The 27,728-nt window shown below is 39.5% G+C and overlaps 1 protein-coding gene across 2 annotated transcripts in view; it reads left to right on the top strand.

Annotated features, from left to right (window-relative positions):
* Positions 1 to 27,728, top strand: part of LOC127419155 (zinc finger protein castor homolog 1-like) — a 163,819-nt gene that overhangs the window by 100,163 nt on the left and 35,928 nt on the right. For both annotated transcript variants that reach the window (XM_051660326.1, XM_051660325.1), the window contains 4 exons: positions 11,107 to 11,676; positions 18,352 to 19,222; positions 20,854 to 20,919; positions 24,447 to 24,537. In XM_051660326.1, coding sequence (XP_051516286.1) covers positions 11,107 to 11,676; positions 18,352 to 19,222; positions 20,854 to 20,919; positions 24,447 to 24,537 — 1,598 coding nt within the window. The remainder of the gene's footprint in view (positions 1 to 11,106; positions 11,677 to 18,351; positions 19,223 to 20,853; positions 20,920 to 24,446; positions 24,538 to 27,728) is intronic.

The following is a 27,728-nucleotide window of genomic DNA, read 5'->3' as shown; positions in this document are numbered from 1 at the left end:
TTTAAACGGGTAACCTTGGAAATCAATTAAGTGCTACTTGCAAGCATTTTTCTAGCAAAAGCCACACTTTTACCTGAGACACACAGCCAGTCAAACAGCACTGTGCTGCACGGCTTATTATTTTATTTATTTTTAACAGCAAAGTGTCTGAAATGCTGTCAAGATGTCTTAAGATTCTTGTTACAGAAGTGCCACAACTCATTTCTCTTTAAAGAAATGAATATGCTGGTGAAAGAGGGCATCTCTAAACATCTAAACAAGTTGCTTTTTAGGTTTCACACTGAGGTTATCTGAGAGGGCTCCCCTTGATGGACGGCAGGTGGAGGTTTCTGCACTCTTAATTGGTAACTAATCGAGTGCCGTGTGCTGTTTCCCCAGGAGGACGGCCCTAATGGTGGCTTGGCTTACTCAGCAGCACAGTTCCGGAACCAATAAATTAAATATATCCCCACAGATAATGACTCTGTGTGACAAACTCCGGTCTGGGTGGCTCCAGTGGCCACCAACCTCTCTTTGTTGTGCCCTTGTGCTGGAAGAACTGAGTAGCCCACCCCGTTTTTCCCTCCCCTTCTTTGTCAATTGGCCTCCCCAATGCCCCTCGACTAACCACAGCTCCTCGTGACAAAAATACATCTGAAGCAGTTAATCTGTGGAGATTTCAGCTCAAGTGCCCTTCAGTGGCACTGGGAGACTGTCTGCATCGCCTTGATTCCTGTTGAATTCTTCCTTTACTGCTGGCACATGGGTGCCCGGGCCCTGGCCCTCAAATCATGCCAGCTCAGTCATTTAAACCTGTGTGTCAGGGCATGCTTCAATCAAACTTCCCACCAGAAGTCATGTTCATTCAAATACAGAGCTCCAGACTAAAAAAATAACTTAGGAGCCAATGGCTCTAAAATGGCTTTAAAGAGACAGGAGCTACAATAGAGCGTTTCAAACAGAGGGTGAAAAGAGGTGCTGCAGTTATGTACAATATGAGAAAAATAATGTGTTTTTTGAACATTTAAGCATGTAAACCTATTCTAGTAGACCTCCAAAATAAAATTATGAACCTGTAAATGAGCATAGTATGGGCTCTTTAATAACAGTATATATAGTTGAGAAGATAAGTTTGCATTCCCTTTTGTCTCATAAATGTTCACACCCCTTTCATAATTTATACAAATATAACAGGTAAAAGATTTACATTTTTTACATTTTTGCCTTAGTCTTTCTTACTGTTACCGGTTGGCCCAGAAACAGAGGCTACAAGAGTGCATTGTGCTACTCTAATACCAATCAATAATTACCAAAAGAAAAAAAAAGTGGTACACAATACTTGACTTTTAATTGTAAAGAAGCCTGAAATACACATGGGACTCTTATTTTGAAATGTCTGCACTCCCAGTTGTAAGCTCACTAACGGATGATTCGCTGAGAAAGTGACTCTGATTCAAACTGCTATCCTGAGCTCCTGAGTTCACATCCTCAGTTCTTTTCGGCTGATTCTTGAAAAAGTTCAAAAAAAGTAATTTGTTCACGACTCTCGTGCTGGGTTTGTTGTTTCGTGCGGTGCAACGAGCTCATCACTACAGAATGGGTGAAAAGCGGCGCGAGACACATTGGTTGTGCGTGTTCTAAAAATATATACAATAACTCACAAGATGATATCTGACGAAACCGCATATGAACACACACAACCCCACTGTCGCCAATGGCGACTAGATTTTAAATTATTGTCGCAATCAATTATTTTTGGTCACATTTGCGACCATTTTAGTCGCAGCCTGGAGTGCTGGTATAAATATATGTTAGGTATCGATTTGAACTCAGGCTCTCCTTGCACAAAAGCTATACATTGGACTATAATGTCTAACCCTTTCATAAAGAGCCAGAACTGCCATCAAAAGGTAGATGATGTTTCGTTTTCATCAAACAGATGATGAGACTGTCAGGTTTTACTTTTTAAACCTGTGTAAGCAAAAAAAAAAAAAAAAAAACATCTTTTTTTTTTTTTTTTTTTTACAGTAGGCCTGCTACAACAATTGACGGTTCTCGAGTTGGAATCGGGCCAGGTATCCGCAGTGGCCTAAACATGGTGCCAGCTGTGAGGCAGACTTCCTCTACAATTTTAACAAGTGTGATTGTTGATCATGGCATGTGCTGAGCCATTTGCATCACCTCAACAGAAGGTTTAATATCAGAGCTTTGTCTTACTTTTCCCTTGACTTTTAAAGGGGTGCACCCAAAAATGAAAATTCCATCAGTTTACTCGCACTCATTTCGTGCCAACCCCATATGCTGTTGTGTTCCATGGAATCTAATAGAATCTTTACACAGTCCTGTAATATGGAAGTTCAGACGTACCATTTTTTAATCTCGTCACAAATGAAATAAACTTTGTCAGAGGGGAAGTGTGACGAGGAGGAGGGCGTGGCCGGGCCGAGAGGATGCACGCCCGGCCACGCCCTCCTCGTCACAGGATGATTGTCAGAGAAGAAAGACTCCAGAAGATTCCTCATCTGTGATTCCTTTGAGTGTTCCTCAAAGAAAGCTATTGTATGCATTCAAAAGACTGTTAAAGTGCTTTTTTTTGGTCATTTTTGGAGCTAGCAGTCACTATTAACTGTTATACCACAGGAACGATGTTCTAAGGTGTGCAAATATTTTCCAGTAAATGCACAGCTATGAAGTAGTTCCAGGTCTTGACCGCATAACGGTTCCATATCACTTCACCAATTATTTCAGTTATTTCAAAGAGCCGTACAGATTACCACAGCAAGATAACAAACTTAAACAAAGATATTGGCTAAGTACATTGGATAAGAATGACAAACAATATCTATAATATCCTAAATTTATTTCAATTTCAGATGAAAATCGCCCTTGCGCTCCCTTTCTCTCTCTTTTTTCTCTCGTCCCACCCACACTCACACATGCTGACACACATACATATGCGCGCGCGCACACACACACACACACACATAGAAAGAGAGAGAGTCGAGTCGCACCTTGATCAATACAACAGTTTCTATTTAATCCAAAATAACTTATTTCGTTAACTTAACGAAATAATGGACCCCTGTGACTTAATAAAACAGTTATGTAACCATGGGAATGCTATATACAAGAATGGTGACACTGAGAAGTACACTAAAACATACATCTTGGTAATTTTGAAGCAATGTTTCTCCTGACGAGAGCCGCAAACACAGTTAATCCAACACGCGATCTCTCTGTTTTCTTTCTTTCTCTTGCTTTCGCCACACACACGCACTACCTTGTTATCCAGTAAGTGCTCCAGTAAGCAGCACAAGGCTCCGTTGTCAGTTCTAAAGTGACATTTTCGAACTAGCAATGGAGGCTTGGGCAGGATCAAAAAAATATGCTGAATCCGTGGCGGAAGAAAGTAATTCCACTCACGAGCATTTTAGGGACGAAAACCAGAAAACTGTCTTGACATAAAACACCCGAACGATATTTGAAGGTGTAGAATAATTCACTCCGGCCCGTTGAATTATTGAAAAAATAATCAGCTGCACATCGTGGCCGCATTACCACCTCGGGGTGTGCATTATTTTTCAACAATCCAATGGTCAGTTATTTCTTACTCATTGTATGGAAAAGAGCATAATGAAAATTCTTCAAAAATGTTTTCTTTTACATTTAATAGGAAAAAAAAACTGCATACAGCTGGGGTTTATAATGGGGATGAGTAAATAATGGCATAATTGTCTTTTTTGGGTGAATTATCCTTTTAACTGTTCCAGTCCTCTTGTCCTCAGGGGACATCTTAAACGCTTTGTCTTATAATATCAGAACTGAAGGGTTGCTGCCTAACTGTATCTTAAACAAAATGTTTCCCTTTTCCGTTTGTGCGCCATCATAAAATGCATCTGCATTTTCTGGACATTGTCCGTGGCGGCAAGTATGTGTGTGCCTTTTTTTCTACACGGCTTGTTTGTTTTTGTTACCTGCAATGGGACGTAACAGAATATTGTATGTGGCAGAAGGTTCCAATCTTCCGAAAGAGAGAGAGAGAGCAGTCAGAGTACTGTAGGTCCTTCAAGGTCAGCCCAAATTCAGCATGCAATATGCAAGGTCACATTCCAGACTAAAAGCAATACGTGCTATATTGATGGGGAAAAACACACACTGCAAGCAAGCAGATATGCAACCAACTAATTAAAAATAAAACAGATTTGAGTGAGCGAGTGTGTGTTCATGCCCTCTGCATTCATATTTTGAGACATTTGTCTCTCCAAAACAAAAACTCAAACCCAGAAAAAAGCTCATGAGCATAATTGGTTTGTCCGGATGTGCATCCTCCACTAAAAAATGTATCCCTGCATGGGAATCTGAAAAATCCATTAGAGTCCATCAGACAAAAAGGACAGAATGATAGAGTGTATAAGAGTATATGCAGTTTATATAACACCATCATACTTTCAGTGTTATTGTCAAACGTCAGCTGAGGTTTTATTTTCGACACAACTTCTTAATGCAACAAGCTTGCTTTTAGACTTCAAGCAAATGCTGTATCAAATTGCAATACTATGACCAAAAGCAAAACTATTAAAATAAGTTGCATGGAATGCATTCTTTCTTACCACCTCTATGAGTTCACAGAAGGTTTTTATTTGTGTAGTCATATTTGCCCTCATTTACACTGCAAAAACCAAACCTGGTGAACCTGCCCAGTAAATCGCAGTTCCTCCTGTCATACTGCGATACCAAACTAACCTGTTTCAAATGCAGTGGTGGGGCTTGATGTTCAGTATGTGGGTGCAAGTGAGAAAGCCTCTTATCGAAGAGAAAATCTATAAAAATAAATCCTGAAATTGTTCATGACTTTTATTTATTTAGCTAAAACTAACTTATTTTTCAAATGAACCCTTTTAACATTTCTGGGTTTGGAACATGGCAGTAAACTATAGCAGGGTAAACAGCACTTCTAGCATATAGGAAAATAGCAGCCCATTGCAAATATTTTATCTGCATTCCCATTTGCTCCAAATGCAAAAATAAATAAATAAATAAATAAAATAATAATAATAATAATAATAATAATAATAATAAAACAAATGAGAGAAATGAATTATGGCAGTCAGAAGAAAGAAGTTTGCTAGATTTACCTTGCCAAATAAAGGCGGAAACACATCACAATCTATGAAAAGTGTCTGTAATATCGCTATATAAAGCTATGCACGGTGCCCATAGAAACTTCTGTATAAAACCTCAAATAACCAAGGTTCTGACCAAAAATATTTCCAGCCACTAATTCTCTTTCTCATCCCTTTGTTTTTTTATATCCTCCACATCTCTTCTGCTTTAAACGGCAGTTGGGAATGGCAATGTTTTTAATAATCAGAACCCAGAAATTATTATTATTGCCTCTGACGCAGCAATTAAAACTTCAGGTCAGAAGCACAACGAGCGGTGATCAGCAGCGAAGCTGAGAAGTTTTAATTAGAAGATCAGAACCATTAATGCACAAAAAAAGGTGTGCGCTGGGAAATTAACGTGAACATCTTAATCAGGGTTACCGACTCCGAAGAGGAGTCAAGTGAACAGAGAGCAAAAAACAAATCATTTCCGCACCACTGGGACAAAACTCAATTAAATATGCATGCAGAAAATGGAAATTTGGAGCATCAGCAGCGACTGTTGGAAAAAATATGGCAAATTGTGTAGATGGGGGTCGCAGACCTGCGTATTGTTATTCTTGTGTAATAAAAGTGAAAGAGAGGCCAAATGCTAGGGAATGAGAGTGTGTGGAGAACAGGGCCATTGCTGGCTTTCCGCTCCCCTTCCTTTAGGGCGGTGGGGAAACCAACTCCCGAAAGCTGTAAATTAGCAAAATAAAAACATAGGGGAATATTTCAGCATGTGTGCGCGTCCGAACATTAGCAGGTGAGGAAATACACACATGGGGCTTTTGACCAACACCTGGAACATAAAGAGTTCACTCAAACACATGCTAGGTCAGTTAATCTGCCAAAAGACAGAAAAGGATTATTATATCAGAATAAAGATGACAGGAGAATCTTTAAATAATCAGAAACATTCCAATGCCATATAGTGCATAACACCTGTTTCGTGAAAGGTGTGTGTGTGTGTGTGTGTGTGTGTGTTTCAGTGTTAAAATAATTTATTTGAACCCAGCTGAATGTGGATAGGCATTGTAGATAGAATGTTGATTTCCCCAAAAGTTTAAACACCATTGCTTTGCTTCAAAAGTTTGGTCTATTTGTTGAAGCATCCCAACAAGCCTAACATTAGCTCAAGAGAGTTGGGGCAGGACTATCTGTTTGCCCACCAGTGGAAGACAAGGGAAGTGTTCGGGGGACAAATATTTGAAAACTGCTATGGCGCACAAAACACACACTTCACCTTTAATGCATATTCTGTTTTGTAATTTGTTAGGGGTCATTCAGTCCATTTAGTTTTTGTGCTAAATAAAATTGATGCAGCGTAATGTATAGAACAGAACGCAGGTCTTGCAAGACACTTTTACATTTACATTTATGCATTTTGGTACTTTTAAAAGTTGACATAATTTTTAACTTGACGTAGTGTCTAAAACGGTGCCCCTGCAGGAGGTACTGAAACAAAAAGCTAGATATGGCCTAATGGTCAAAGACGTCTGTTTAGCATGTGTTTACGTCGAAAAACCATTCAAAACTGTGCATACAGATATAAATTTCCCACATCACACTGGTCACAATTGTTAGATAAATTGAGGTTTCGGATTTAAACAATTAAATAATCTGCAAAGTCTCAGAGTGAACAAGTTTGTTTCTTGAACAATTGCTACAATAGATGCCAGGTGTGAAAGAGTATGTCAGATCCTAGCTTGACCGTGCATATTCCTCCTGTCTGAGAGAGTGAGAGTGAGAGAGAGAGAGAGAGAGAGAGAGAGAGAGAGAGAGAGAGAGAGAGAGAGAGCAGGACATGCCAATCTAAGCAGTCATTAACAGCCACTTCCTCACTCTGGTGAGCTGATTGCAGTCAGCACACGTTCACACAAATAATGCACTTCCAACGGCATTATTAGGATTTGAAATACCACTTGATTGGGCATGATATCTTTCCTGCACATAAACAGAAGTTGTGCATTAAACAAGGCACGGAGGGGCCTGGTGGGCCGCGTTCAAGGGAGCTTTTCTGTCATTTTCAGTGTCCTCTACCTCATAGTTCTGAAAAGAAACAGGGCTTGTGAGGCCTTTGATGTGCAAGCAGATAAAAAGGAGAAGGTCTCACACTCTTATTGTTGAATCTGTTTAGAATAGTTTCTTTGCTTTTTCGCAAAGGGTTTCTCCTTATACAGTAAGAACATTACAGCAGTTCAAGGTCTGCACTGCTTCCAGTAAAAATATTGTCAGCATTACAATAAACAGGTCCTTTAAAGGACTAATTCACCCAAAAATGTAATAGTTTACTGACCCTCATGATGTTTCAAACCCATTTGACTTACTTTCTTCCATGGAACACATTTTTTTCCATAAAAAGTAAGTGAAAGGTGACTGAGATTGAACATTCTGCTTTGCGTCTCCTTTTGTGTTCCATAAAAGAAAGAGAGTCAAACAGGGTTGGAACAATATGAGGGGGAGAAAATAACAGAATTTTCATTTTTGGGTGAAAACAAGTATTGTTTTATTACAGTAGTAATAAAGTCCTTTCTTTTCTTTTATTATTTAGTGCGGACAGGCATCTTCAAAGGCCCGAATTGAGCAGAATAATAATGTTTTGCTGCGTGCATCAAATGTTTGAGATTTGCTGCTTGTAACACCTATTTTTCTTAACATGAGTGCCGAACCCCAGAGTGGTGGGGAGGGCTCCCAGAGGAGAGGCTGTTCTTTTATCTGTGTCTTTTCTGATTTTATCACACTACACGCTATCATGAACACAAACGACTTGGAGTAAACAGCAGTGTTCCTATAGTGATCCCCATTGTCGGCCAGTGCCGAGGCATATCTATTGCTGGGCATGTATTTAACGCAGCAGCTACTAACATGATCTTTTTAAGCATGTTGTTTCATTAGTGCCCTCATCCACTCTCATTTAAAACCTCAGGTCTGGGCTCTAGACAAAGATGCCTTTAGAGCAAACAGCCTTAAATGTGAAGTGTGTAATTGTAGTGAAGTTAAAATATGTTTTCCTATCATATGCAGAGACAAGTGTAAATAAGGCATTCATTTGTAGATTTTGCCAAAACACTGACGGTTTGATGGACAAAGGTACTGATAAAAATTAGGATATACTCTATACCTGATCCCTGGATTACAATATTATCATTGGAAGCAATAGGCGAGGTGTTTGATTGTTAGGGAAAATGCACATAAATTGAGGGTAATGGAATGGGTCATTTCCTACAAGGAAAAGCGAGATTGCAATGCAAAGGAAATCAGTAGTTAAAATATGAAATACTGATCAGGGTAAACAATAAATCACCTTTACTGTTACGCCCAAATGACCTCAATCTTCCTTTAGAGGTGTTTTGAAAAAAAAAAAAAAACAAGTTCAGAATTTATGTTTCCACTTCCTTATAGTTTTTGCAGCTGATATTTTTTTTTTCTTTCTTTCTTTTTGGGGTTAAAAATTGCTGTACTCAACCGGGTGACCCCTTCAACCTGGCTTCGTAATTGTCTGAGGTAAAAATGTACATTTCTTAGGTGTTTAGATTCGAGTGGTGCATTGCATTATTCCTCAGCTCATTGTTTCAGAGAGGAAGTGTTGAGTGTAAATACAGTAACTGAGAAAGCATGTGATGGGGCCGCAGGGTGCACGGCAGATCTAGAATATAACAGGTTAATCTTGAGCTTCGCTAGACTGTACAATGAAAATACAGCGCTATTTGGACACTTCAGCCACACTTGAAATTATTAAATGCAATTTCATTACATAACAAAATTTCAAATCAAGTGGAATCTGCAAACAAATTATGCTAGACCTTTTCCTGACATTTCTTAACCATTTTTACTATTACTTTTAAAAAACTGGTCCCAAGGCAATTTTAGTGAATATATGAAGTCAGTTCCCCTCAAGTTCACACAGGTTTTCCTAACAGGGTTATCCAGGAATAGTTATTTACATTAACTATGGACATGTTCCACTAAGTTTGACAACCAGAAATTGTCCAAATATTTTTGTCTGAAATTTGAACTGTAAATTAATTGTTTTATTTTTTTTAAAAATTGAGAAATGTTATGTGTAAAAAGTGTATTTACTGTATATCTTTACTGTATACAATAAATTATGTATTATATTTTGTCATTAAAACAGTTTAAGTGTTCAAATATTTTTTGTGCCCACTATATAATCATAAAAGCTCATTATGTAGAAAAAGAGAGTAATACATTCACTCAGAGCTGTCTGATTTTGTTCTGATTTTGATTCAGACTAACAACTTTTCCTATTATCAAAAGCAACATGAGATTTTCTTGTTAAAGCAACTATTTATACTGAATAGACAACCACTTTTGTATTGGCAGCTTCATGAGGTGGTTAGAAATAGCTCATCTTAACGCAGCATCTAACTACCAGCTAAAGAGTTCCACAGACCATGATATGTCCCACAGGTTTCCCATTCTTTATTTACTGCATGATAAACATCTAACGTTACGAGCTGACTTGATTTTAAGCCTGGAAAACCTATTAAAAATGAACTTCTTTGAATAAGATTTGTGGTGAAAGGGTGACTTAGCAGGGAGAGAATTCTGCCCTTAAAAAGTCATTTCTGGATATGGAAGGACCCAGAACAGCTGCAGGGGTGTTGACGCAAGGATAGATCTTAAAGATAGCACATTGGGGTGAAATAGCAAATGACTATCCTTTCAAAGCTACGACTGTTGTCATGAATTGCATATTGCATGTTGCAGGAAATTCTGTACCCTCATTTGCAGCAGGCAACATGGAGTGAGTCTATTTTGCCCTGAAAATCTGCAGATTTCTGACTTAAACATGTGTGTATCAAATCTGAGACAACTGAATTCTTGTTGGCTTAAAGCATAATACATTTTTACACCTTAACATCCTCAGACATGCTCAGCCTGTTATATTCAAAGGGGATACACAGGAAGTTTGTGTCTGTGGTGTCTGGCCCTCAAACTGCCTTTTTGGGTCTCTTAGATGTCTCATACATACATGCTGAAATAGGAAAAGTTGTTTCTGGTACAAGTCTGCTGGTATGGTGTGCTTCACTGTAAGAGCAGGCTTAGGTGGCTGACAGTGAATTTAAGTGAAAACTGTAGAGAGGAAGGCAGGTTGAGACAGGGGAGCTGATGTGAGGTTAGTCATCAGGAAGGGGATGGCAGCTATGTTCTCACTGTATATCTTGATTCTCTTATTTATTACTTTCTGTCTCAGGCTCTTTCTCTTTTGCTTGAAGATGCAGTGTATTTTTGGAGTCTTTAGTGTGCTGTCAGATTTAAGGCTGAGCAGGGCTCCGTTGGCAAGACTGAGTCTTTTTAGCTGAAGAGACTCTTCAGTGTCAGGCTCTTCTTATTCCGCTGTCATGTTTAGGATTAAGTCGCACTGTTGTGGCTGCTTGAAATATTGTTGGGGGTCTGATTGCAATCTAGTTGTGGCTTTTTCTTCTAGGTTTGTATGTAGAGTCTGGGCTTTGAGCGTTCTCTATATTTCTCTTTGTATTTCTCACCCTCTCTTATAGGTGTGACTGACACCTGCAACTTAAATAAATACACTTACGACTTAATGTTTTTAATAAACACTGTTTTAATGCCTTTCGCCCAAAACATACTGTATGCAAGTACATGAACGTAGATGCTTCAAACAGAGCGCAATTCATAATACAACGCAAATCTGCATTGTATTCTCAGCATTGCCAAAAGGATGCCCATTCTTTAAACTGTCCTGTAAAGTCAGTCAAAGGCCACAGTAGGTCAATAACGCACATTAAGTATGTACAGCTGGACCAGGCGCTTGAAATGCATTGGCAATTCACATCTGTGTTTGCAAACTTACATAGAGTGTGTTTCTGGTCTTTAGTTAAACAAGTTTGTCATTTTTATAGTGAAAGGTCTTTTTTCTTCTTTTTTTTTTTCAAACAAATGACCGTTATTAACTGAATTAAATTATTCTTTTCTCTTACTCTTTTTGTATCAGCTGAGAGGAGTTTATGCACTGAAAAGACCACAGGAAAATCCACAATGGCCGCCAAAAGGAAAGGTGGCCTAAAACTGAATGCGATCTGTGCCAAGCTTAGCCGGCAGGTGGTATATGACGGCAGCTCCCAGAATGCAGAGGGCGACTCAGACCTAGTGGACAACAGCGAGCGGGGCAGCCTGCACTACGATGAGGGTGACAGGCCTGAAAGCGACTTCCCAGAGGAGCTGACCCTGGGCCAGAGTTTGGAGGAGGACCAGAAACGGCGCGAGGCCATTGAGAAGTGGGTGAACGGCGAATATGCTGATGATCCGCAATCCTTAGATGGGGTTGAGCACAGGGTACTCAGACCCAACAATGGAGATGATGGCCCTCCTGAGGGTGTGTACATGGTGCAGCCCAAAGGCTGCAGTGATGAAGAAGACAACACAGAAGAAGCTGAGACTATGCCTGGCTCCAATGAGGGCAGTTATCACGAGGACAGAAACTCAGAGGGCAGCCCACACAAGGACGACAGCTACCAACCCACCACTGAAGCCCCCCCTCGCCAACCCGCCTTCTCTTCTCCAGGTATTACCTCGTTCTTTCACTCGTATTCTGTCTTTAGCCAAAACAAAGTGTGCATAACCAAGATTGCATCACTCTTAAAAGGCTTGCCAGCTCAGTTTTGTTGGTTTAGTCTTACTTTACCAGTGTGTTTTAAAAAGCATAATCATAAAGATACTTTGACAGCGGCAATAGTGAGCCGTCCTTGAATGGCTTGTCACCATCATTTGATCATTTGATGCTTAACCAGCATGGCTTCCTTGGTCAACCAGGTTCTGTAGATTGGCCATACCAGTTTACCAGCATTTGTTGATGTGCACCAAAGCAGTATAAACCAGCATGGACAAATATGGAATTTTATGTTGGTCTAAAATAGTCTTTTTAGCATGGTTGCACAGTTGTTATCTCCAAATCTATGGTTACATCATGAATGCATGACACTATTGCCCACCACAAATAAATGCAACCAATAGACAAATGGGAAAACAGGAACTGATATAAAATATATATATATATTTAGAAGAAGCTTACAGTATATTGAATTCACTGTTTGTGCATAGCAGCTGAGGGGCCAAGACTGTTGGCAGGCCGGCTAAGCTTCATATTACACCCAGGATTACACTCTGACTTTGATTTTCTATAAGCTCACAAAACGTAGCTACCACCCCAACTGAATTACATAGTAGCCTGATCTGCCAAGACTGTAGGTCTCTGTCAGTTCAGGAGATTAACTCACAGTCTCTCAATCCTGGAAATTTAGAGAAATAAAGTCTCAAGTTCAACGTAAACCTAGTGAATGTATGCAGTGAAGCAACAGTTACGTGCTGCTTTTGGTTTCACTCTGTGGTTTACCTTCTGAAATGGATTGTAAATGTAAGCACGCTTTAAATTTGTTTGGGAACAACAAACACTGCATTTACCTCTGTATTTGCAACATGATCGTATAGATAATGCGGCACTTGCACTGGCACTTTTCATAAAGTGAAAACAACTAGCGAAAATCAGAAAAACCGACTCAGTCCGCACCTTAATAACTCACTTGAACTTTCACCTCTGAGTTATCTCAAGAAAAGAGCAGAACTTGATAGAGATTCACATCACACAACAGAACACAAGCTATGCTAGATAACAATAACAGATAAGACTTTTCACTTTGGGTAAAAGCAGCTCTCTTTTCACAGATGGCTGTTGAAATCAGGTTAGGCTTTTTCTTTTTTACTTTTCTTTGCTAAATGTTTTCAACTTTGAGTTTTTTTTTTTTCTTCTGCTAAACACTTTTTTCTCATTGTTACGGTAGAAGCACATATGTTTGTGGCCTCTCACATAAGTGGGGCCGACAGCTTCTCAGAAAATCAAGCATTTTCCGGCAAACATGAGTGCTTTGTGGTTTTAATTAGTCATTTTGTGTTTATTTCATGGTCATAAAAAAGCTGTCTGTAAATATGTGTTTGTGTTAAGAAACAAGCTACACCTTTGCTTCCACTGGGCCATGGCTCTGTTTGCATCTCAAAACAAAGAAAGAGCGTTTGAAGACTGTAGTGAACAGATTTTATTCACCACTCTTGTCTTGAGGTGTATTTCCCCTCCTTTCTCACTTTGTTGATTGTAACTAGGGCATCTATACTGCCATGTTACTGTGCGACTCACAATTATAATATTTTTTCTTTCCTTGCGCTGCTGTCTTTCAAAGGCTGATGCAGAACGCACATAATTATGCATATAAACATAGTGGCTTAATTATCTCTCACAACATCAGTGACAATGTAATTAACAAACATCACAAGATCAATGAGGGAAAGTGCGACCTTCAAAACATTTAACTCCTCACATCGGGGGACTGAGCAGAAACCCTATCAGCATAAAATCACAGAATGCTGCTCCCATAGCAATCTGAAACATCCCATTCTTCTCAATCAGGCTGCGCAATAGATCTGGAGAAATTATGAAAAACAAAATGAAAGCAACAGAGACGATCTTCGGATCTGACAAATTAAGCTTCCACCAACGAGTTTGCAATTATGTTAGGTTAAAGGTTGCAGAATCATTGCAAGCAAACAAAGAAAAAAGGAACAAGCAAATAAATAAATCTATATTTAAATTAGTAATATAATTATTATATTATAATATAAAGAAAGAAATGATAAATAAATGTTTAAATATTATATTTGTATTTAAAAATATATTTATAATAAATAATAAATGAATCACATTTTATTAGTATATTTAAATTGGTTGAGATATGTGTTAAAAAATAAAACAAAGTTGATAGGGCAAGTTTTCATTTTAAATAAATAGCTAAAATATTTTATTCAATTGGTTGAGATCTAATACACATTTGAAGCAAAACATTTTGAGTAGTTACATCACACATTTGTTAAAAGATACTGTACTGTAATCTTAATCTAAATTTAATCTAAATCTGTATGCATTCATTGACAAATCAGCATTACAAATGTCCATTTCAGGAGCACAGCTTTAACAGTGTTACTTTAAGTGTTACTTGATAAGTCCATATATAGATCCTCATGTTTATGTCCTTATCATCACCCCCTCACTGGAGCACATGAAGACAACCATGTTTGGTCGGCAGAGAAGAGATATAATGCCCATTGGTTATCACACTATGGAGGGAAAAATTTACCATAATTGCCTCAAACACAGACTATGTCACTGGCCAGAATTTGCCAGTACGAAGTGGCGAGGTTAAGAGCACTTCTTTTTGTACTCTCCAGTGACACAAGTTAAGAGGAAAGAGAGAGAGAAAGAGAGAGAGTTGGGAGTTCAGCCAGGCAAATCGCACCTTTCCCCCTTAAGCCATGGCTTTCCAACCACATGCACATGACATCATTTGGAGCTTGTGAGATAAGGATGAGGGGGGAAAACTAATTTACATGCTGTTTTAAAAGGTTATCTCCTCTCAGGTCCTGGCAGAATGTGTGCAATTTAAGTCCAATCATTCTCCTGACACTGATAGTCTATTAAACACACACAGAGCCATCCACTGGCATGCTACACTTCTCATACTGTCTACTGTTACTACCTGTTACTACTGTTAGTACTGCTATTACTGTCACTGCCTGTAGTAGAACCAGAGTCCCATCTAATACCGCCAGCTGTCTCCACATATTGATATTGAAGAGATGGTAGACCCAAAAAGCAAAACTCTCGGGATAGTTCACCCAAAAATTAAAATGTTATCATCATCTAGTCATGTTGCTAGTCATGACGACATGTTGCTCAATAGTGTTCCATGAAAATAGAAAATCATAGAGGTTTGGAATGAAAAGTTGAGTAGACGACAGAATTTCTGTCAGAAAATAAAAGCACATTCCCAGCTATTTAAAAAAAGTTACCATGGAGGGCCTGGGTAGCTCAGCAAGTAAAGATGCTGACTACCACACCTGGAGTCGCAAATTCGAATCCAGGGCGTGCTGAGTGACTCCAGTCAGGCTTCCTAAGCAACCAGTTGGCCCGGTTGCTAAGATGGGTAGAGTCACGTTGGGTTAACCTCCTCATGGTCGCTATAATGTGGTTCTCGCTCTTGGTGGGGCACGTGGTGAGTTGTGCGTGGATGCCGCGGAGAGTAGCGTGAAGCCTCAACACGTGCTAGGTCTCCGTGGTAACGTGCTCAACAAGCCACGTGATAAGATGCGTGGATTGACTGTCTCAGACTATAGGCAACTGAGATTCGTCCTCCGCCACCCGGATTGAGGCGAGTCACTACACCACCACGAGGACCTAGAGCGCATTTGGAATTGTGCATGCCAAATTGTGGAGGAAAAAAAAAGTTACCATGGAAGAAGTCCAGTTGCCCAAAGCGAAAGTGTCTTTGGTGAATACCCTTGAAAAGTGTTTATAGACAGAGATTAAAGATTGTGTCCTGCCTTTAAAGCTGTGTAAAATCACTTGACCTGACAAAACCCGTTCTGAGCAGTCTTGACCATTACAAAAATACAGTCACTTTATTCCAAATTTGGGGGTGTTTACACTTGGTTACTTTTTGCGTTTTTGTTGATCAGATAGCTAACCGATTGTGAAAAGACTGAGTCTAAATGACCTCCATGATGGATACGAGATGGATATAAATCCAGTCAGTCCTCTGGAGGTGGTTTGAGATGCATTCCAGATGAAACTTGGTCAAGTGTAAATGCATCCGTCTGTTCAAGCAACATTTGTAAACTTTACTCTGCTCAAACAGCGCTACGTCAGCATAGAGGAAATTCGAAATATAACATAAATAACCGAGTATTTGCATAGGGCTCGCGTCACCCAATAAATAATAACAAATTAAGAAACGGATGCACGCTGTAGGAGAGACAAAACTTTTTTCTTCATTTATTTGACGCAGATTGCAGAACAAACATAAACTAAACACTGATATTTGAGCAGAGCCAAATGAGCGCAACTGATGTGCATGATTCATCTTACCTACAACAAGCCCTGAGGGCAAAAACAGCGCGTGCACACATGCAGATATGCGCATGCTGAGCAAAGTCACTTGGAATCAATTAATAACATCTTTTAAATTCGCTGCTCACCATTAGCATAATCACGAAAGTAATTTTGTTTTATTTGCATATAGCATGGGAATTGAAGATCGGATTTATATCCATTTGGCGGAGACACATTGATGTGACCTAGTGTAAATACCCCGTTTATGACTGAAGCCTTGCTTGGCCAAACTGAACTTGTGGGGATATTTAGCACCAAATATCCTCCACTAAGAAATCCCGGACTAATATCATGTCTTTTTATAGTTGTTATAGTGTTTTTGTCCTATTTTGCTATGATTAAATTCAGGTAAATTAAAGTCTGCAGAAACACAATCCATTTACTTCCATAATGTGGCATATTTCTGAATGAAATGGGATTTTCAATGAGGAATAAACATACTTGTAGTTGTAGTAACATTAACAGATTAATCGTTCACAATAGGACCAATGTGTATTAAGAGGCAACGTGTATTAAAGTGATAGTTCACCCAAAAATGCATTTTCTGTCATCATTTACTCACCCTCATGTTGTTCCAAACCTGTATGACTTATTCTGTGAAACACACACACACACACACACACACACACACACAGAAGGCAGTATTTTAGTCTCAGTCACAAACAGGGTCAGTTTTGATTACGTTAACTTTAAAAATAATTATTTTTAAATATATATAAAAAATAAAGTACTTTCATTCAGTGTAAAATTTGATCAGAATAGCATTCAAAGCAGCATTGAATTAAACCAGATGTCCCAGCGAAGTAACTGAGTCTGTGTGGATAACTGTGAGGACTAACAGAAGCCCTAACCTTTGAGCATGATGCGAAAAAAATGTGCTCAAACACAGTCAAAGCTGATAAAATGATGCATGGCAAAGTGGTGGGAATTTCCTCTCAAATACCTGATACATTTCTCTTAAATTTTTCATGCCCTTTTGATCTCCCGGATCGCCTTTCATACTGATGTGACACGACAAGGACTAGCCCAAATGCAGCAATGGAAATTTGGGGATTATTTTACATGCTGAGAAGGAGATGTGAAAAGCATGGGCGAGAGACCGATTTAGCAATAACACAGAAATATGAGACCAAAGCTGAAATATTTTAGTATTAATTACCACGGCCGTGGCTAATGTTACCACTAACCGTCTCGTTTGGCTGGCAATGGAAAAGGCCATCAAATAAATGGAGAAAAGGTCTGGAGTTGAGCTGGTGTGCTGGCAGGGTGGAAAGGGAGTTTATCTGACACCTCTGTGATGTTGTCATCTGGAGTTGTGTTCTTGTACCAGGGTAGCTCTCCTGACAGCAAAACTGAGAGAAGATGAGATTTTTAACATTCATCTGCTGTGGTAAACACTATATCGGAGCCAAGAACTAAGTGCAGAAGTGCCAAAAGGGTTTGTGTCACTCTTTTGTATACACATATACTCAAACAGACTCTGAAAGAGCAGTAATTTGTTCTTAATAAGTTTAAGCAGCAGCTTTCAAACCAAAACCATCTACTTTAACTCCCTGCATGTCCTCTCTCCAGACCTGGAGGAAAGTTAATGGTCTAGAAATAATCTTACAATAATGCAATTAAACTGTTCTGCAATTAAACTATACTAAAAACTACTGCATTTTGTCCTTTCCATGGGGAGGACAGTCTGTTTTGAGGACAAATCAAACTTTTATAGTGCTAATAAGTAGGAAACCTCTGAAATATTTTTCCCTTTCAACTCAATACAATTAATAGAATTGCAGTATATAACATTATAATAGAATAACATTATGACTGTCAGATCTCCTTAACACACATAGCTTTCTTTATTATATGCAGTTAGTAAAATGAAAAAGGCAGCAAAATGAAAATGGTTAATTTTTTCAATGTAAAAATACATAAAAAAATATATTACAAATTCTAATTCACGTCTTAAAATCCAGAGAAAACTAAGTAAGCAATCCATAGGTGGATTCCCCTCAATAATGTAAACACTAGCACTATCAGAAATTTCTCTTGTTTGTTGGTGCATGAACCAATGGCGTGAGTTTGGGGTAGAACTATCTTGAAGACCGAGGAGTGTTCAGAAAACCTTTCTGAAAACTTTTTGGTGACGCTAGTGGCACAGAACTTACATAGTTCACATTTTAATTCTCAGATTCGTCGGCAATTAAATTCTGAGCTGTTATGTAAATTAACTGTTATTTTTGTCTTGGTTGTCTTTAGGGGAGGCCTCCACTTTGCGTGACTATGCCACCAACACCATGAATGAGTTCTTACACATGTTTGGCTATGATGGCCAACAGGTTCGGGATGAGTTGGCCAAGAAGATCAGCTTCGAAAAGCTGAAAGCAGCTACCTCAGATCCCTCCTCCCTGAGCAGTGAGGAGGCCACCCGTCGAGCTCGCTTCTCCAAGTACGAGGAGTACATCCGCAAGCTAAAAGCTGGGGAGACCCTGCCCTGGCCTATCCAGACCAAACCAGAAGAGCTCAACTCCAAAATGGCACAGGAGAAGAGCGCCACCCTCATCCAACCAACCCTCACAGGGACTGAAGGTCAGATTTTTCCATCCGGAATAGACCACAAACAAAGCTCGCTCAACGCGCCCCCAAACAACCCGTCACACATACAGAACCTGGCGTCCCGGGCCTCCAAGTATGACTACTTCATCCAGAAGCTGAAGATGGGCGAGAGCCTCAAACAGCAGAATGGCAATTCCTACAAGCGGCCCTCCAAGTATGATCTGGAGAATGTGAAGTTCCTACACCTCTTCAAACCAGGAGAGGGCAACCCTGACATGGGTGGCGCCATCGCCTTTAAGACTGGCAAGGTTGGACGGCCTTCAAAATATGACATACGAAACATCCAGAAGCTTATGCCTGTGAAGGCTGACCCTCCGATGATGCCAGCCGTTCTCCCGGCTACACCAGGAACCCCAGGAACACCAGTCATTAACACAGCTGCTCCCGCTGGGATTGTTGGGCCTCCGGGGTTGCCAGTCGATCAGGCAGGCCACCTGGGTTTTAACACTGATTACATGAAGTCCAGCTTCTCCAAGACTGACTCCATCACTACTGGAACTGTCTCCTCAGTCAAGTAAGAAAGACAATGCATACAGTTTTTTAAATTGAAATAAACTGTTTACAGAATGTCTTATGGGAGATTGACATATACAGTTTATATTTCAGCTCATAATTGCAGTCATAGTGTCGCTCTCTCCAGGATTGATATATAGGCCCAACTGCAGACAGTTCATTAATCATCTCATTCATGTAGCACACAAGACTGTGTTTAGATTGTGACAGGGATACTTAAAGGGGATGTGTGTAATTCTTTTGATCTCACAAGACTTTCTCCTATCTCAGTTTAAAGGAATAATTTGCCCAAAAATGAAAATTCTGTCATCATATACCTAGTTTACCCTCAGTTTGTTCCAAACCCATATGATGTGCTGTCTTTCATGAAATTAAAAAAAAGAGTTGTTAGGCAGTATGTTAGTCTCAGTCTCCATTCACTTTCATTACATTTATTTTTCAACCAATGAAAGTGAATGGTGACTGTCATTCAGGGGTGGATTGGTAATCTGGCATACCGGGCATTTTCCCGGTGGGCTGACGCACTTTGGGGCCGATGAGGCCATCGGGAGAACCGGGACTAAGCTGAAATGAGCTGCCGCGTTATGCAGAATGGGCCACAAAATGGCGCCATGATATGCCGAGGGGGGCAGCGATATGCAGAAAGGGACAGTGACAATAAAAAATTTTTTTCAATACACACTACATTTTCTAAAGAGAATCTCCCTTTTTTTAGAAGAAGAAGAAATCCAGTGAAATTATAGCACATTTAGTAGAGGTACAGTTTTCGGTTGAATTATTATGAAAGCATTACTAAACTCTAGAGGACTGGTAAGGGGTGTGAAGGCCTCAGTAATGTGCTTTAAAATTAGATTACAAATTTGGGCACTTTCCCTTTGATTTGTCTTGACTTTGTCAATAGTTAAGACTGGTCATAATAAGAACCCTGAGGCTGTTCTCCTGCAGGGCCAACCAGCAGTGCGCCATGTACAAGCACCCACACATACACACACACACACACACCAGAACCAGCCCTTAAGTGGCAGATTAACCATTGGTCACCCCCTGTGTGGAACTGCACGCATTTACTTCTGTGTTAATGCCACAGAACTGCTGCCACCTTGCATACAAAGGCTTCATGCAGACTATAATGTGTTGTATTAAGAATTCCTCCATTTAAATGATTATTCAGTGAATGTGTAAGGCTGAGTCAAATCCAGACTTTCTTACTAACACACATGCCAGACTCAAACGGGTAAATCAATGAGTATTGTTTCTGAAACAAGATGTCCTAAAAGCCGTAGTCATCCCTTATACAAGGGCCAATCAAAAAAAATAGAAGACAGCTATTTTTCAGCCTTCTGACATTCGGCACGCCCTCTTTGGATTTGTGCACTTTCCAAAAACACACACAAATAATTTATGCTTTCAAAAACATTTTTCCACTCTATGTTTTCATTGTTGGGATGCCATGCATCAAAGTGCACTGTATGTACCTCCCTGATTCATTCCCAAAGCAAATGCTAGTGCATTGCAGAAAATTTATATTGATAGCCCAAACTTTGAAATGGCTCATAAGTAAATACTGTCAGTTTGTTTTTATTACTGATGTATACATACCATTAATCCTTTTCCTTTTTTGTTCTATGATAGGAACGGTCTTCCTCCAGAGAAACCTGCCACAGAGGATGTCAACGTATACCAGAAATATATCGCCAGGTACAGTATGCAAATCCTCCCACTTACAAAACTTAGTGACAACATTCTTTAATTGATGACATATTTTATACTTTTTTAAAGTAAGACATAGATTTGTAAAAATATATTTTCTGGGCGGACAGTAAATTACTTGTCAGCATGGTAGGTTTGTGGACTAAGCAATATTAATTAAATTAAAGTATAGAAAGTATTTTTTTATTCGCCTGTGTCAGATTCCCTGCCAACACAAATAGTCTGTTTACTGATGCTGAATTCTGTAAAATCTTCAGCAAACACCACAACATTTTTGAGAAAACATTTGAGTGTCATGTGTATGTTTGGATTTTGGGGGCTTTAATCCATATCTGATGGCTTTGAAGCCATCTATTTGCTATTGGACTCTGAAGAGTTGGCATAATTAACTTTAGAAGATATACGCATTTAAAATATACAGTGTTTTGCTTCCGGGAAAACTAAACAAAAATTTTGATGACTCATCTTGCACTGCAATTTTTTTTTTCCAATCAAATGCTCTCTAAACTGAGAATGCCCTGCCCCCTAATGCCATTTTACCTTTGGCTTGAGCAGCAAATCATGATTTATGGCAGAGACGTAACAAAAGCCTATTGGCTATTTATAAATGGGGTGGGGCCCTTCAATATGCCCCATCCAAACTTCCTATTTCAGTAAGAAAATACTGTACGTCAACACAGGAAAGAAAAATATGCTCGTCAGGGAAGCGATTTCACAGGGTCTTTAAATGAAAGTGTAGTCTTTGGGCTTTGTGCTTTCTAGCAATGACTGTGCCATCCCCCATGACTTCATAGATAGTTGAGACTTTCATTTCAAATATCTACACTTCAAATAAAGATACTGAATCAACTAAATGACAGGCACTCACGAATCCAGACAAAGCTTGGAGATAGATGTGGCGCACTCCAATATCAGCTTCTGTATTCCTTTTGTCACGCCAGTAGAAAGGTGATTATCATTTGTTTATTTATTCTAGCCTTAAAGAGAGAAAAAACTGTTTCAAAAGGCAAAGTGGCTTTGCCGTTAATGATTACTCTCCCAAGCCATAACATGAAGGCCACAAATCAAAGCCCTGGTGCTAACAGACACACACACTTCCTTGTGCACACACAAAAACCCTCCTTGGACTGATTACATTTTGCAAGAAGATTTAATTAAGGAATTTTTAATGAGGCTTCTGCTGGCACTGCCAAGAACTGTTTTGATATTTGCACTGCATAATGCATAAAATTTGTCTAAACATCTCGGCAGTTGATGTGTGGGGAGGCAGTAGATAAGCCCAGATACAGTTTCAATTTCCGTGTTGGGAAAAAAAGAAAGGAAAGAGAGGAGGGGAAAAAAGAAAAATGAGGACTCATAAAAAGGGCAAATGCAGCCTGGTGTATTGGGGGCTTGTTGAAGGGTGGGGGGTAGATCATCCACGCTAATGACAGAACAGTCGTGCTAAAAAGCAGCTTTGTAAACTTGTCTACACCCACCTTCCCCCTACAAAAGGGGAAAAAAGTCCTTTATCTCCTCGCACTGCCTAAGTTTGATGTTTAAAGCGCTTCCCTGGTAGTGTTTAGTCACTGTTTTCCCTCCTAAATGCTTTTATGTACCCACCAGTGCTCCGAACTTTGATCAGCATGTCTCTATTGTAACAGGAGATATGCGGAAATCTCTGTATCGTGGCGATATTAATATTTAATCCGCTGTTGAATAGCAGCATGGCCCATTCGCCCCCTGACTCAGCAAGTGGGAATTGTCCAGAGGCAAAGTGATACAGCCGGGGTGGGCTGCAGTCCTAGGGGGCTTCTGTGTTCACAGGGCCAGGGAATGTTTGAGTGCGTCGCAGAGGGGCTGCTAATGGTGGGTGGGTTTAATTTGCGGATCTCTGTCAGTGCACGTGTACTGTAGTATACTCTACTGTAGCCTGTAGTCTTTTTTTTAAGGAATAGTTCACTCAAAAATGAAAATTATGTCATCATTGACTCACTCTCATATCATTCCAAACCAATACGACTTTCCTTCTTGAGTGGAACACAGAAGGGGTTATCAAGAAGAATGTCCATGCTGCTCTTTTCCAAACAATGAAAGTACATGGTGACCACGGCTGTCCATGTTCGCCATCCACTTTCATTTGATGGAAAAGAGCAGCTTGGATTCTAGTCTGAGAGAAGAATGCATATTTAGTTTTTCGTGATTGAAAATGTGGTTGTGAGGGATAGACGTACAGTTTAATTGTTTATACAACTTATGAAATTGACTGTATCCCATATCTATTACACACAGCCTCATTTTTAATCATGAAAAATGTAATATGTCATCTACCCTGACAAGGGTCTTTATCTAGGTTTTCTTGCTGAGAAAAATATGACAGAACTTTCATTTTTGGGTGAACAATCCCTTTAAGAAGCAAATGAAACCACCTAAAGCACCTGCCGCCTCCCCACCCCTTCAGAACACCGCCCACGTTTGGCAGGTAGTGGATTCGCCGTTCAATTAGCTTAATGAACTCAGCAAAGTGATTTGTAAAAGCAGTCTAGGGATAATCCAGGCAGAAGGGAGAATAAATTCTATTACTTAGCTTTTTCTCTACTTCAGCAGATGGTGCTCTTGGCAGAGGCAGTGCAAATGTTTATTTGTGTGTTTTGAGCTGTAATTGGAGGTTTTTAACAGTCATCATCATCAGGGTTATAATCAACCCGTAAACACTCAGGAAATGTGCCTCCTCAAAGCGCCTTCAATCTACGGAAGACCGGGCGAGTCAGACGATGAGAGAGAAGAGGAGGAAGCCACGCGGAGACACTCAAACCTTTCTATTAGGCCTAACCTTTCCCTGATTAAAGCATAGGCTGTTAACCTGGAGAGCTGAGCACTGATTTGGCAGGCCTTATAGCATGAGCAAATGAGTGAATTATGTCAGGGGGTTACAGTTTAATAAGAGTCTACCCACTGCCTTTGAAGCAATGGAACTAATTTGGTGGAGATTGCTGTGGCTGGAGAGTGAATTGCAATCGTATGGTCGAGGAAGCGTAGACCTGTTTTCTCCGTGTGTTTATAGTTATTGGTAATGACTCTGAGCTCCGTGAAGATGACTCTGTCAGTGTTAGGGCATCTATCAAGCGGAGATAAAAGGCTAAATTGCCTTTTCAAGATCAGCCCCCACATTGTTAGAGGTTTCGAAAAAGAAATAGCAAAATTATTCCATTTGAATACAATAAATGCAGATTTTTTTTATTTATTTTCATCAATAGCTACTTCTGAAATCGTATTTATCTATGTGATAAATATAATAATAATATACATAAACATTTGTCAAAAGTGATATGTTTTTGAAAAGGTTCAATTGCCCTTTCTAGATTGTGAAATTGCTAAATATTACTCCATTTCAGTAAATTCAAATTTTTTTAAATAATCACTTTTACTCATGATGTCTGAAATCATTTTTAAATATGATAGTAATGTTAAGATTCAAAATGCTTTGTCAAAACACCAACAATTACACAAATATGATATTTTCTGTGTTATTCTAGGTTTTCTGGGAGCCAGCACTGTGGCCATGTGCACTGTGCTTACCAGTACAGAGAGCATTATCACTGCATGGACCCTGAATGTAACTATCAGGTGAGTACAAGAAAGGGCTCAAGATGAACACTTGCCAAATGCGAATATGTAAAACCAAAAAAAATAGGCTAATACTTTACAAAATGGTTGAATTCGTTAACATACTGTAAGTTAAGTACATTATTTAACATGAACTAACAATGAGAAACACTTTTCCAGTATTTATTAATCTGGGGTAATGTTAATTCCAGCATTAATAATAAAAACATTTTACATTAAAAGTTGGATATGTTAACAGTAGTTGATGCAACTTACAATGAACAATGGTAAATGTAGAAATTAAAATTAACCAAGATTAATTAATGCTATTAAAACTATTGTTCATTGTAAGTTAATTATAACTAATGTTAACAAATAGAGCCTTGCTGAATTTTAAAAACTAATTAATTTTAAGAATGATATTCTGACCCATGCTGATGCAAGTGACATGCATAGTTCAAATTAAACTGTCTGATAACAAAAACATCTGTTATCTCTTAACAACTTTTGCCTCAATGAAAAAATATAACATCAGATGTTGATCTAGGATGCCTAGTTGTGTGGAATATTATTACATTAAGCCACCCAGAAAAATCATGAGGAGAGATGTTTACAATATGATATCAAAATAATTTTGACATGTGCAGTTTGACAGATTTTCATCTCATGTACAGTTTGATAATGTAAGTGACAATGATGTGTTGTTTGCACAAAGGAAAAAACTGGTATAGTATATCATGGCTGGAATGAAATATTTATTGTCTGTACATCTTCTCAATTCACCCGCCAATGGTAAAAACGCACTCACTGTAAGCAAAGATAGAAGACCCCAGGTTTTACTTTTTGTAAGCGTCTGTTCCTCCACTTTGTTGATAGATGGGATGATGTCAGCCGGGTAATTTTGCAGTCTAACAGCCACGGTTCAACGCCCCTAAACATTCATCCCTCACTGCTTAAAAACTGAACAACCACATAACACTGAGTGTGTCACAACACCATTTCAGTGCTTACCTTCACTCTTTTCCCATCACATCCTGACAGGAGAGGAAGATAACTGTTAGAGGAAATGATTGAAATGTATCAAGGTACATTCAAGGAAACACCCAAACAAAACATCATGGACAAGGCTTTTATCTTTTGTGCACTGGCTAAACAGGTTAATATAGTTGAGGACTATTTCAAACAGACAATTGCCTTTCCTTTTTTTCTTGGTTAATAGTAAATAATTTCAAAAGATGCCTTCTTTTTTTCTTAAGGACATCTGCTAATTCTCTTGGAATAATCATAATCCCCTTTCACATTATTAATCTGATCCATGTCCCGAGAGTTGTCATGTTCAGCACAGCAAAATCAGCATTAAGCAGATTTGAACACAGACAGCCATGTCTCACGCACATATGGTAGAAAAGAGCAGGCAAAGACAAGCACATTTGTCGAAGACATCAAAAATCCTGTCGTAACCGAGAGCCGCTCAGTCTTTCCTCTATCAGACCCTCTCTAGTCATAATCTCCCACTTCATTTTTAATCATCTGATTACATTTTTCATTATAAACATACAGGAAACCTGTGGAAGATGACAGGGAAGCTGTTGCATATAATAGAGACTTATTCAGCCCACCAGGCTGCCTCTTGATATTCAAGAACAATTCCTCAAACTGTTGTGGCAAGATAGAGAAGAGCGGACTAAAAAACATTCCCTTTGAAGATGTCTGTTTTTGGACTTGCATTGAGGATTCATTGACTCTTGACCAGTTTTTGAACTGAGGGGGGGCTGATGTGGGCTCCTGATAAGAGTTAAAGGACCCCTTACAACCCTCCTAACTATCCCTTTAACAGTAGTAGTTAGCATGTTAGTTTCAAGTGAAATCACTAACTAAAATGCCACTAACACAATTTAAACACTGCTCCTGAATGTTTGGTAATGATAGGCAGGAGGGTGTGCGTATAGCTTTTAGCCCAGCAGAAAGGTTAGGTGCAGATGAACTTGTTTTTTGGAATTGATAACTCATTAAAATGTTACATGACACAGTGGTGGAATATAATCCTGCCTGCCACTGCTCTACTCCATACCAGTCCTGCCTCTCCTTTCATGGCCTTGTGTTCACCCTGCAATGCAATGGGAATCTGAAAATAAATGTCCACACAAGCGTATAGCCACTCCGCTAAGTACAGAAGACCAACTGATACAATTTCCTGCTGTTTTCTGCAGTTCCGCTCAGTATGGTCGCATCTAAAGATCAGTATCTCTTTTTATTTGTGTGTCAACATCCCAAATACCTGTCATTACTGTTTGTTCGACGTGGTCTCATATATTATATTAATACACTTCTCTGGAACAGGAAAGAAAATGTGAGGCATCATATACAGTAGGCTTGATTTATATATTTTTTATAGATTTATTGATATTGCTTGTAAGATAGAGGTTTTCTATTTTAGATTATATTTTTTTTCTCTTGTTGCTCATTTATGTAGAAAATATGGATTTAAGTTAGAAGAGGCTCATTGATTTCAGCTACTCTTGTTTCATTTCCTGTAATATTAGCTCAAGCCCAATTACTACAGATTTGGTTGTCATGATCTCTCAAGAGTGAGTTTTTTAACCCCACTTCGCTTAATTTTTTCTTGAGAATGCTCCATGGTGTCGGAGATTTTAATTTTGTGGAGGGGGTGTAACAGTTAAAGGATGGGCAAGGAGGAGGCGGGAACCGGCTGAACAGTAAACATAATGTTTAATGGTAAAACTCATCTTAAAACAACATAAAACAAACATGAACACAGACACACACAGCACGGTCGCATGCGTCTCTCTTTGTCTTGAACTGGCATCTCCGGCTCCCCCTTATCTCGCTCTCCCACTGATCAGCTGATTTAGCACCGGCCGTGCACCCACATGGCCCGGCCACGTCCTCCTCCTCGTCACACTCCTCCCCTGCCCAATTCAGGCCAGGGCCTCCATCTATGGAGGGGAGACGCTGCCCTTCCGGCCGTTCTGTCAGCCGGTGGTCCACCCTGCCTACTGGGAACCTGGGGGAGAGACGAGGGGAGGCATGGGGAGATGAAAAGGGAGAACGAGAGGCACACAGTGAGAGAGGAGATAGAGAGAAAACTTGCCCGCCATTTCCTGGACACGCTGTCGCCTGGTCCTCAACCGCTCCTCCGCCCTCTAGCGGATGACAGCTTGCTCCTCCCCGGTGGACGGCAGTGAGCCCTC

Source organism: Myxocyprinus asiaticus, chromosome 28 (assembly GCF_019703515.2).
Source record: "Myxocyprinus asiaticus isolate MX2 ecotype Aquarium Trade chromosome 28, UBuf_Myxa_2, whole genome shotgun sequence".
Lineage (NCBI taxonomy): Eukaryota > Metazoa > Chordata > Actinopteri > Cypriniformes > Catostomidae > Myxocyprinus > Myxocyprinus asiaticus.
This window is presented reverse-complemented; position numbering and strand designations above follow the sequence as displayed.